We start from the raw sequence: 12,369 nt of genomic DNA, 5'->3' as shown, positions 1-12,369 counted from the left end.
GCCCCCCACCAACCATGTCCCCCAATTTCTCGACCACTTCCATTGCTACCCCCGAATTAGGCCGACCTATTGAACCAACCATACCAGCAACAAGATAAACCAAAAGCAAACATACCCATACCCACCCCAACACTAAACCCCCAACAAACAAAAACCCACTCCCCATATACCCTACCCCCCCTTCCCAACAAACCACCCAAATCACCTCAACACTAGCCTCCGCCCAAAAACTACCCGCATCTTCCCCCACACTCACACCAAAAAACCATACCCCCCGCCTCATAAATATCCATAAAAAAAAATCCCGCGCATCACCCCCCACTCCCCCCCATCTTCCATACACCACCCCACCAAATAACAACATCCAACAACCATCCTAATTCCTCCCGATAAATACCCTCAAATGAAAAATAAAAATCCAAATACAAATTCTTCACCCTTCGTGCCAATAAGATACTAAGGCACAAAAACGAACACGAGACGGCATGCCTTAATGCTCAATTTCCGATTTTTTTGATAGACATCGTATTTTTTTGGCATGTCCGTTCACACTTCCAGAGGTATATGCGACTTGTAATGTGATCTACTGATGTGAACTGAAGAACTTTCAACCGAATTGATCCCGCATTGCGCACTCGAGGACGCGATGACGTCACATGTAGCAAGCGTCCTCAGTGTTTGCGGAAGTAAACATGACTCGTAATACCGCAGCGTATATTGCGTTCTTTAAGTTCTTCTCCAACAGGAGCAGGCACATTACGAATGAAATCTTTTTAAGAAGATCAAAAAGAAAGAGAGCCAGATTTCTTGCAATGGCGTTTTGTGGGGCAGTAATAGCAACGTCCGTACAGAGCTCTCACTGAGCTCTCTATTGACTGCTCTCTGTGTTATCTTCCGCCATGGTTGTTAGTTTTTCCCACCTCCGCTTAGTAGGACGCAGATTAGTAACGTTTAGTAACATTTGTCAAGTATCAATGACGTGTAGGTCGGATGAATGCGACCTGGCCGTACAGACACAGGTCGCATTTGAAAAGATCAGATACGTATCGGATTCAGGACCACATATCCAAGTGGCCTGGGTCGCATTTGAAAAAATCCGATCTGTGTCGTTCAGACTGTCATAAAAAGATCAGATACAGGTCACATATGGGCAAAAAAATCGGAATTGGGTCACTTCAGGCTGCAGTGTGAACGTAGCCTTATATTGATGATGCATCATAATACCCCCCCAAACACCAGACGTCATTTAGACATTGCTTTTTAGGCTAAATTTGGTTGGTCCGCCATAATCTTGATTTAGTCCTGAAATGGCTAAAAATTGGGCTGTGTTGGGTTGGTCTGGTTTTGTCCCACTTTAGTCCAATAATAGATGTTGAAATGATTTCCCATTGAAAAACCAGATGGGTTGGCAGTATAGCCTAATGACTTGTATTCTCAGTTTAAAGCAGATCCCAACTCACAAGATAGTAACCATAATAACAAGGTTGAAATGTATTAATAATGGCAATATTTTTATTACAGGCCGACTCTGCCATGATCGCAAAAAGGAGGCTCTCTTCTGAAACTCTGATGATTTCAAGTATTTTGAAAACTTGCGCCAGCGAAATGGAGATTGTAGCAGCTCTACCCAGCATCCTCCAGTTTTGTGCTTCGTCTGCTGTTGTTGACGAAGAGTTGAGAAAGCTCCTTCAAATGCATCAGGAATCAGTGGAAAGACTGGAAAAGCTTGAATCTCAGCAGCAGGAGACAGATGAAGCAAAGAGGAGCGAGTTGCTTCAGCTTAGAGGGAGCATAGTAAAATCAGGCAAGGATGTCGTTATGTTTTTCCAGCTACCTCCGGATGTTTTTTTAGGCTTAAAAAAACAGATTACTATGGAAGCAGGTGAATACGAGCAGAAGATCATCAGGATGCTTCAGTTGTATCACAAATATTGGGTAGAATATTCGCGTTCTGACAGAGAACCGGATCCAAGGGCTGATTTAGTTCTGGACAAATTGATTTCAGCGGAAGCAGAAGAAGCTGCAACATCGAAAGAACTAACTGAAAAGGTGAGCTTTTAACATGAATTTTGTAAGCAACTTCTCTTTAACAGTTTAGTTTGACACATTAAACATACTTTCACCTGTTCTGTCTTTTTGCCTTTCTTGCAGCTCCGACAGCTGGACATTAAGTTAAAGCAAGAGGAGAACATTTTGGCTAAGGATGAAATAATCGCTGAACAGGAAAGACGAAAACACGAAAACACGAAAACAGGAAAACGAATTCAAAACGGCTGAACTGGATCTTCAGCTCAGCACCTTGAGGCAAGAAAATTGGAAGAAACAGATGAGTCTGCATGAGGTGAGTTCGCTGAGAAAGTTTCAGGACTTATACTACTCTGCAACCTATGACATGAATTTTTAATGTTACACCAACAGAGAGTCATGCATTTTTGTGATTTTTTGGGGGAAAAGCCAGACATAAGAGTGCATAACTCTGAAGTAGTGTCAAACCCCAAATTTAAACTAGGATCTATTATCCCCAGATTTTGAAAAAAAGCTCATTCTGCATATCCAAGCTAGAATCTAGACTGCTTGTTTTTTCTTGTCTGTTGCATTTAGTAGAAGGCTTTCACCCTAAAAACTGGGGGGTTTGCCGAGTCGCTCTTGTTTTTAACATGTTTTTACTTTGTAAAGAAAAAAAATAAATAAATATGTTATTATTGAAACACTATCTTTTTTTTCCCATCTTACTTCACAATAACCCAATGTTGGTGTGGTCACAAAATATTCTAATTTAAACTTAGCTTTTGTTAAATGACTTTTTTAATGAGGTAAAAAGGTGTATATATCGACTCCAGGTATTAGGGACTGCTGTTGCTACTGGTGCTTGTTTTTTGTTTTTGTGACAAAAAATGAATCGATGAGAAGAGAAAATAAAGGACCTTCTAAGACAGTTTTTGAACCAGGATATGACTAGTGTTTCCATGTAAAAACCACAACAAATTTCCTGCTAGCAAGACCAGCTAATTTGAACTCTAAGAAGTTATTCTTGTTTTATTATATTTTATAAACCATTCATTACATCAATCTTCAGACATAATTCCTCTCCGTAGAGGGAAACTTATTGAGATAAGATTTTTGGCTGATAGGATTATTTTAAATCGCAGTTCATAAATCCCCCCCATCGAAAACAACTCCCCCAAACAAAACCCCACCTAGGATAAAAACAACAAAACACAGACAAAAAACCAAATAATAAAGACCTCCACCGGCCACTTAGTACGCACCTACAACCGGAAAAAGCCCCATCCCTTTTTCTCATCATGAGCAGGCTCACACCAAAACCTTACCACGCGCAGCCGAAACAAATACTCACCCATTCTCCCTTCTACCTTCCTCCTCTGCCTCCGAGGTACCATAACCGACCCCCTCTTCACTAAAGTAGTAGCCCGTGCATCACATCCACGAACCACCCCAGCCCCGTAGTCCTTCCGTACCAGGCAATTCAAAGGACCTCCCCGAAACCCAATAAAACAAGACAAACCTAAATCCAAATATTAATATTAAAAAAAAAAAAAACAAAAACCCCCTTTTGATTAGTTAAAAATGTCTGTATAGATTTTTTGTTGCTGCTCATCAAACTTTTCATTTTTAGTTGTTTTTGGTTAAACACGTTGAATGAAAATGCTAAACTTACCTGTAATTGAGAAATAGCCCACAAGGTGCACACTAGATAATTTAATTTCAGATTTAGCAGCAAGTAAAGTAGCTGTCAAATTGTAGTTTACTTATACATTGAATCCTGGTAATGTTTAAAACTGGTGTTCCTTAGTGGCATAATAAATGTAATGTTTGGTGTGCAATTGTTCTGCTGTCATATTTTATGAGTTGTGTCAAATATTTCCACATACCTTTATCAAGTGAGTCAAAAATGCATAACCAACGTTAGAATTAAGAATGCCATACAAACAGAAAGAAGTCATTGAATAATCTCCTACCGCACCCACAACCATGTAGTGATCATTTTAAACTACTTTGTTCATATCGATGCAGCTATTTGCCTTTCAGAAAGAAATTTTCTAGATGGAGTCTGCAAGTTATCCCCAAGAATAATGAATCGCTCCAGGTACTCTGGACTCCAAAAACATAACTTTAAATGACCTGTATGTATGCATTTGTTTATGCATGTTTGTCTGCCCTGTGTGTGTGTGCATTATATTGCCTTGTTATGGACTTCAACTCTGTCCAGGATGTATCCTAACCCCTGTCAGCTCACTGCAGTAAATAAGCACAAGCATATCCCATGGGTTAAGGCCACATTTTATGACCCAATCATTGAGAAGCTAAGGTAAGGTTAATCAATCTTACCTAACGTTAATATATATTTTTTATTGTTTATGGCAAGACATGAGGGCTGCACAATGGCACAGCTTTTAGCACCGTTGCCTTGCAGCAACAAGCTCCTGAGTTTGATTCTCCCAAGCCCAGGGGCTTCCTGCATAAAGTTTGCATGTTCTACCCATGCATTTGTGAGTCCCCCCTGGGTACTCTGGGTTCCCACAGTCCAAAACATGACTATTAGTTTAATTGGTATCTCTAAATTGTAGGTGTGTGTGTGCTTGTATGTATCTCTGTTGCCCTGTGTATCCTGCCTTTCCCCCATAGATTACTGTGACCCTGACTAATAAGCAGGAGAAGATGGATGGCAAGACACGTTGAAAAACAATATTTAAAAAGGCCCTTGTGATTGATAATGTTATTTTATAATGTTTATTTGTTTTGAAACAATTTGCTGGATGATGACGTGATTGTGTTTTTAAAAAAGGTCTTTGGTACAAACCCAAGCCAGGATTTCTTTCCACGTATATAAAATATCCATCTTTGATACCTTGGGTGTGTCTTCACTGTGTGAGGCTTTGCATTCATGATCATGTTTTTGATACCTTGTACATGCTTGTGTTTGTGTGTGTACTTGGTAATTCAGAACGTTTTATTTGTATTTTGCCTGTGAGTTTAAATGCAAAGTGATTACCTTTTTTTTGGTGCAAACTTTTTTGTTCGAATCTAGGGGTTAGTTTAGAGCTACAAGATGTGAATTCGATTGAGGTTCAGGCCATAGAAAGGGTCTAAAACGCATGAAAGTCAATAAGTCCATAAGTCTGTAAAACTACACTGCAAAAAGTTTCATTGTAAATTTACATAAATAATTGGATAAGCTTTGCATGGCCTTCGCTCTATCGATTACAGCAATATTCTTGAAACATACAGCAGTATACCCTCATTTGCTTTCTGTGATATTACAATACATGGCTCTAAAGCACAACTGAAGACTTTAATATCACAGCTTTATTTTATATGGCCTAAGCCAGACCCTTACCCTAACCCACAATAGGGGACTGAGAGAGTTTTTTGCCAGGAGGAGGCAATAAACTGCCTTTTTTGAAAAATTTTAGGGGCCAAACTAAAGGTCACAGGGTCACGGGCCCGGGGCCCCATCAAAGGGCCAACCCTCGTGACCCTTATGCCCGGGTCACCCGATTTTAACGCCCACTCTGAGCCCGTGGCGGACCCCCAAACAGGACAAAGTTTCACAAAAAATAAAATTTTAGAGCAGGTTAGGGTATAGATGCACCGATTGACCACCAGAGGGCGCCGGGACACTTTGTATAACTCAGTATAGGACAATTGGCTGGGGACAACCCGCATTATTGCATATTAGACATTAATATGGATCTAACTATGGGACAGCCCGGTAGTTCTTTTCATTGAGCCAACCCGGGGCACCGAGACATTGCACATGTCTGAGGATCGAGAAACTATGGACAAGATGAGGCATTTGGCGAAGGACAAGATGAGGCATTGAGGGTTGAGACATGTCTTGGGATGAAAGAACGTGCCAACCCGGCGCATTTTGAATGAGCCAAGAGTCAGCATGAACCCAATTTTTGCCTTACCAGGGGCACGGTCACCCAGAGGCACTAACTGATGGACACAGGACTATACTGAAGAACTGGACATGTCTTGGGATGAAAGAACGTGCCAACCCGGCGCATTTTGAATGAGCCAAGAGTCAGCATGAACCCAATTTTTGCCTTACCAGGGGCACGGTCACCCAGAGGCACTAACTGATGGACACAGGACTATACTGAAGAACTGGACATGTCTTCGGAGCAAAGAACGTGCCAACCAGGCGCATTTTGAATGAGCCAAGAGTCAGCATGAACCCAATTTTGGATTTTTTTTTCAAGTTTTACCAACTTACCTGGTTCACAGCGACCCAACAGCAACAACAGATGGACATCTGGCCATATTGAAGCACTGAGACAACCGTCAGCATGTTAAAGCGGAGATTTTGAAACATTTAACCATTTTTGGATTTTTTACAAGTGTGGCCCCTTTAACAGTTGCACCACCACTCAGCAGCGTTAACCAAGGGACATTAAACCACATTAAACCATAGGGACCAAATGTCCAAAATAGGAATAATAAAGGAAGACATTTCTTAACCAATAAATATATTTATTAAAAATAAAAAAGTTTTATAAAAAATTGAGTTCCGGGGGCCCATGGAGCGCCCTGGTCTGGTGCCCCCTGTATGGATGGAGCCTGGATGGATGGGACCCCTTGGATGGATGCTGACCCCTGGATGGATGGTCACCCCTGGATGGTGACGCCTGGATGGATGGGGCCTGGATGGATGCTGATCCCTGGATGGATGGTCATCCCTGGATGGATGGTCATCCCTGGATGGATGGGGCCTGGATGGATGCTGACCCCTGGATGGATGGTCATCCCTGGATGGATGGTCACCCCTGGATGGTGACGCCTGGATGGATGGGGCCTGGATGGATGCTGACCCCTGGATGGATGGTCATCCCTGGATGGTGACGCCTGGATGGATGGTCATCCCTGGATGGATGGTCACCCCTGGATGGTGACGCCTGGATGGATGGGGCCTGGATGGATGCTGACCCCTGGATGGATGGTCATCCCTGGATGGATGGTCACCCCTGGATGGTGACGCCTGGATGGATGGGGCCTGGATGGATGCTGACCCCTGGATGGATGGTCATCCCTGGATGGTGACGCCTGGATGGATGGGGCCTGGATGGATGCTGACCCCTGGATGGATGGTCATCCCTGGATGGATGGTCACCCCTGGAGAGTGACGCCTGGATGGATGGGGCCTGGATGGATGCTGACCCCTGGATGGATGGTCATCCCTGGATGGATGGTCACCCCTGGATGGTGACGCCTGGATGGATGGGGCCTGGATGGATGGGGCCTGGATGGATGCTGACCCCTGGATGGATGGTCATCCCTGGATGGATGGTCACCCCTGGATGGTGACGCCTGGATGGTGACGCCTGGATGGATGGGGCCTGGATGGATGCTGATCCCTGGATGGATGGTCATCCCTGGATGGATGGTCATCCCTGGATGGTGACGCCTGGATGGATGGAGCCTGGATGGATAGCGTGGCTGGAGCACCTTGGCTGGAGGTCCTGTTTGAGTTTCTGAAATATAAAAACAATACATTTATTAGATGTGAATCATTCTGTATGACTGACACTTAATGCTCATAACATAACACGGTTGTCCTGCTGCAGCGGCCAGTACCATAACACACAGGCCCGCTTTTATTCTACCGGGCCCACGATCACAGCAGAACCCCGGTACCATAACACACAGGCCCGCTTTTATTCTACCGGGCCCACGATCACAGCAGAACCCCGGTACCATAACACACAGGCCCGCTTTTATTCTACCGGGCCCACGATCACAGCAGAACCCCGGTACCATAACACACAGCCCCGCTTTTATTCTACTGGGCCCACGATCACAGCAGAACCCCGGTACCATAACACACAGGCCCGCTTTTATTCTACTGGGCCCACGATCACAGCAGAACACCGGTACCATAACACACAGGCCCGCTTTTATTCTACCGGGCCCACGATCACAGCACAACCCCGGTACCATAACACACAGGCCCGCTTTTATTCTACTGGGCCCACGATCACAGCAGAACACCGGTACCATAACACACAGGCCCGCTTTTATTCTACTGGGCCCACGATCACAGCAGAACACCGGTACCATAACACACAGGCCCGCTTTTATTCTACTGGGCCCACGATCACAGCAGAACCCCGGTACCATAACACACAGGCCCGCTTTTATTCTACTGGGCCCACGATCACAGCAGAACACCGGTACCATAACACACAGGCCCGCTTTTATTCTACCGGGCCCACGATCACAGCACAACCCCGGTACCATAACACACAGGCCCGCTTTTATTCTACCGGGCCCACGATCACAGCACAACCCCGGTACCATAACACACAGGCCCGCTTTTATTCTACCGGGCCCACGATCATAGCAGAACCCCGGTACCATAACACACAGGCCCGCTTTTATTCTACCGGGCCCACGATCACAGCAGAACCCCGGTACCATAACACACAGAGCTCTTGGAGCTGAGCTAAACAGCCGGCTACATGCTACCCCGCAGCAAAGAGCCTCGGGCCGGCTGAATACACAGCAGTCACCCGCACACACACACGGTCCGGCAGATGAGCTACCTTATTAGCCTCTGTGATCCATCCAGAGCTCCGGTAGATCGCCTCCCTCCTTAGCCGCTGTGATTCGTTCAAAGGTCTGGCAGATAAATACAGAAATAAATAAATGCTCAATAAATAAATAAGCATACAATTAATTGCCACCAAAAATACAATCAACAAATAAATGTAATTAGAAATTATATTATAATGGCAGGCAGAAATGTTAAAAGGGCAGGCAGAAAGAAATAGCGGCGAAGAAATAACTAGGGTAAAAAAATACAAAGGAAGAATAAAACAGACAAAAATATGATAACATGCACATAAATAAATACTTAAAAATAAAAGTAATTAAAAAATGAAGTTGAAGATAATAAATGACAAAAAATAAATAAGGTAAATATTAAAAACGCAAAGAAATAAAGAAGCCAATTAAAAGAGTTATATACCTTTATGACTAGCTGTATAACTTAATTTCTACTTACATTTATTTGTTGTTTGTATTTTTGGTGGCAATTAATTGTATGCTTATTTATTTATTAAGCATTTATTTATTTCTGTATTTATTTTTAAATATGGCAGAGTTGGTCCTCCATACTGCTGTATCAACAAATCAACAAAAAGGCGGGTTCTGTATGTTACATCAAAATCTCCACAAATCTGAAAAGAAGCAACATAAAAATACATTTTGCTTGTGAGTAGGTTCATACAGGTCATTTCTGGATAGTTTCATATTATATATACAAAAAAAGAAACAACAACACTGCTTCATATTAAGCAGGATTTACACCAGTATCACATTTTTAACTTTTAACACTTTTGGTTTTATTAAAGGAAATATCAGACTTTCTCAGGTGCTAAAACAAAATGTAACAGCTCTGTAAAGGCTCACCAGAGAGCATAACATAAAGTTAACATGACTATAACAGCTGAATGCAGTGATTTCCATGTTGCTCAGCAAAACGCTTCACTAATGTATTTAGATCCAAAGCCTTTGTGCGTTTTGATTTGAGTACAACCAAACTTGATAGTCTCTGTTCTGTCATAGTTGACCGCAAATATGTCTTTATGAGCCTGAGACGTCAGGCCTAACTAACATCATAGATAGAGAAATAACGTTCTGCAACCTGATTTTTATCATCTCAAAATCAACATTGCAGCTATGCTAGCAACATTGAGCTTTCATTATGATTTCATTTCTCAACAGATAGTTAATCAGTTTTTACCTGTTTCATCCCGTTTCTCCTCTCCCCATCACCCCTGGCTCCCTCGCTTTGCCTCATTTGGTTTTCAAAACAATCAGTCTCAGTCGCTCTCACGTCATTTCGTGCTGCATTCACTGCAGTCCGGCATTGGAAATTAGCGGTCGTAATTCTCAAATGATCCATAATTTATAAGCCTCGCCACCCCTACAGCCAACTGGGGTGGCAGCTGGGGTGGCAAGGCTGTCATTTAGGGTGGCATTTGCCACCCTATGCCACCCCAGTAGATCCGCCTATGCTGGTTACGTGCACTGAAGTGTAAATGGAAATAAAGTAGTTAACCTAAATCTATTGACTTTTTACTGTATTTCAAGTAGGCCTATAGGCTCATAGGTCTTTTGTCCAAAAAGAACAAAAACAATTTATAGCACCCCCTGTTCAAAATGACCTCCAGTGGCCCTGGCTTCATCGTTTTCATTTCTGCTTTTTATCTTCTGTGGGGTTTTTTTTATTTATAGTGTGACATTCTAGGGCTGTTTCTATTCAGATCACATGGGGAGGAGTCTTGTCATCAAAAGCAACTGAACAAAAAAAAAATTGAGAGAAACGTTTCTGCTCTACAGAGCTGAAGTTCAGGATGCAGCTGTATGGAACTCTTGTCCTAATTTTAACTTTCTCTACTGGTAAGATTGTCTCTCACTTTTAATATAAAAGGAAAATGTAAAACAGGCTTTATTTAACTAATTGGGGTAGTTGTTTAAAGTTTAAAAGTATTATCCGACTCTCTGTATTTAATGTTGGCATGAATAGTTTTAGAAAATTTTTTATTTATTCAGGTTTTATACAAAATCCATAGTGTTATTTTAAATGGAGTTCTTGATTTGTTCATTTCTTTATAGGAGAGTAAAGACAGATTGTAGTCAATAATTAACACCAGATCATTCTTGTTAAATAATCACATTAAAGTGCTTTAAAACAAAAAAAAATTATCAGACTGAAAAACTTGACTTAAAACTTTTTAAACATACTTGTAAATATGAATCAGAAATAGTTGGTCAAGTTTGTTGTCTTATTTGTTGCTCATGTGGAATTTTTGCTTTTAAGTTGTTGTTTCTCTCTTTGTTCTTTACTTAGCATGTGGATTGAGATGCTACTCGTGTAGCACAGTTGAGTCATGCACAGATATCCAAACCTGTCCTGAGCAATTTAACCGATGTTTTTCTGTCAAGATACAAGGTAAGATGTTATTTATCTGAAGAACTATGTTATTAAAAAACTTCATTACCAAAAACATGTTCATATTGTAATCATGTTTTTGTATGAGCACTTTATGGCCATTATACAGTTTATTCATACTGATGAGTTTCCTCTTTTGCTTTTTAAGGATTGGTTACCAAAAGCTGCATGGCCAGTGTAGCATGCATTGGTGCCATGAACTGCTGTGAAGGGGACCTGTGCAATGGAGCCATACAAACCGGGCCCGGTCTCATCCTGCTGCTTCTGTCTTCAGCCCTGATGATGCTCTTTGTTTAAGGCTTCATTTTATTTTGTTTGTTTTTTGGTGTTGTTTATTTGCTATTGTTTGAACTCTTGGCAGCTAAGCTGCAGGAAGCCAGTACGGAATTGTGGTATTTTTATTCATCATGTAATCTTAATCAGTAAGAATATGTAAGCCACAAATTAATAAATTGTTTACTCAACAACCATGTCTGTATGTTGATAATTTTAGTGTTATAAATTAGCAAGTCTAATTTTCAATATTCAAGTTTTAAAATATGAAGCATAGCAGATTGTTTCAGTGGCTACAAACCTATGAAATGTTTACCTCTTGCCAACAACAAATTATGTTTGACGTTTGTTCCATCATATAGTCTGTGTGAATGAGGGGTAAGAAGAGCAACAGCGACGGCAGACATTAAACTAGAAGAATCTAATAAGACAAAATACCGTAACCATAGAGGAGTGCACTGATAAAGCAACACCATACTTACAGTAATAAATACGGACAAAAACTATTTAGTCAAGACAGGGCATTGCAGGAAAATTGTCAAAATAGAAATATGGAAAAAAAAACCTGCATCATAACTTGAGGGATCTTAACTCTAAAAAAACAGACATGGAAAGTATTTGGGCTGACATTTTTGATATGAACCTGAATATTAAGCAACTAGGGATTTCCAAAAAGACAATAGTCCAAAAAACACACTTCCTTTTTTCCTTATGCTGCTGACGTTAAGTGTAGATGTAAAGAAGTTTTCCTGCTCCAAATATTTAAACTAATAAACAAAGAGCTGACATATAAGGACTCTATTGTCTCAGTTTGTTCAAATCTTAATCAACAACATAAACCTTCAGCAAGGTAAAGAGCAAACCTTAAACAATTTGCATTTTTGGTAATATTGCACTTTTCTTTACACACTTTGATTTATACCAAAGGTTTGGAGTGCATTACCTGGGAATAACAGGGGGTTGTGTAAATACATGCTGAGTTAAGTTCATGAAAAACATGACTGAAATTAAATTAACTAAAATGAATGTATCAGGTCAAGTATATTAGGTTAAGACAAAGTCAACAAAGTTAAAACATCTCTTATTTTTTACATTATTTTGTACAGCAGCAG

At 41.4% G+C, this 12,369-nt stretch overlaps 2 protein-coding genes across 2 annotated transcripts; both read left to right on the top strand.

Moving 5' to 3' along the window:
• Positions 1-1,498: 1,498 nt before the first annotated feature.
• Positions 1,499-2,277, top strand: LOC119798554. Its single transcript, XM_038308072.1, has 2 exons — positions 1,499-2,049; positions 2,152-2,277. Exons 1-2 carry the CDS (start codon positions 1,501-1,503, stop codon positions 2,275-2,277), a joined length of 675 nt encoding a protein of 224 aa, XP_038164000.1. The 5' UTR covers positions 1,499-1,500.
• An 8,032-nt stretch (positions 2,278-10,309) lies between these two features.
• On the top strand, positions 10,310-11,451 carry LOC119798606 (CD59 glycoprotein). Its single transcript, XM_038308155.1, has 3 exons — positions 10,310-10,431; positions 10,883-10,984; positions 11,133-11,451. The coding sequence occupies exons 1-3, from the start codon at positions 10,386-10,388 to the stop codon at positions 11,279-11,281; spliced, it is 297 nt and encodes a 98-aa protein (XP_038164083.1). The 5' UTR covers positions 10,310-10,385; the 3' UTR covers positions 11,282-11,451.
• Positions 11,452-12,369: the final 918 nt, after the last annotated feature.

Source organism: Cyprinodon tularosa, unplaced genomic scaffold, assembly GCF_016077235.1.
Source record: "Cyprinodon tularosa strain WSP-4 unplaced genomic scaffold, ASM1607723v1 ctg63, whole genome shotgun sequence".
NCBI classification, from domain to species: Eukaryota; Metazoa; Chordata; class Actinopteri; order Cyprinodontiformes; family Cyprinodontidae; genus Cyprinodon; species Cyprinodon tularosa.
This window is presented reverse-complemented; position numbering and strand designations above follow the sequence as displayed.

Coding starts and splice junctions, on each gene's coding strand:
- LOC119798554 (XM_038308072.1), top strand. CDS start 1,501: ATGGCAATATTTTTATTACAGGCCGACTCTGCCATGATCGCAAAAAGG. Junction 2,050..2,151: donor CGAAAGAACTAACTGAAAAG/GTGAGCTTTTAA, acceptor CCTTTCTTGCAG/CTCCGACAGCTGGACATTAA.
- LOC119798606 (XM_038308155.1), top strand. CDS start 10,386: ATGCAGCTGTATGGAACTCTTGTCCTAATTTTAACTTTCTCTACTG. Junction 10,432..10,882: donor AATTTTAACTTTCTCTACTG/GTAAGATTGTCT, acceptor TTCTTTACTTAG/CATGTGGATTGAGATGCTAC. Junction 10,985..11,132: donor TTTTTCTGTCAAGATACAAG/GTAAGATGTTAT, acceptor TTGCTTTTTAAG/GATTGGTTACCAAAAGCTGC.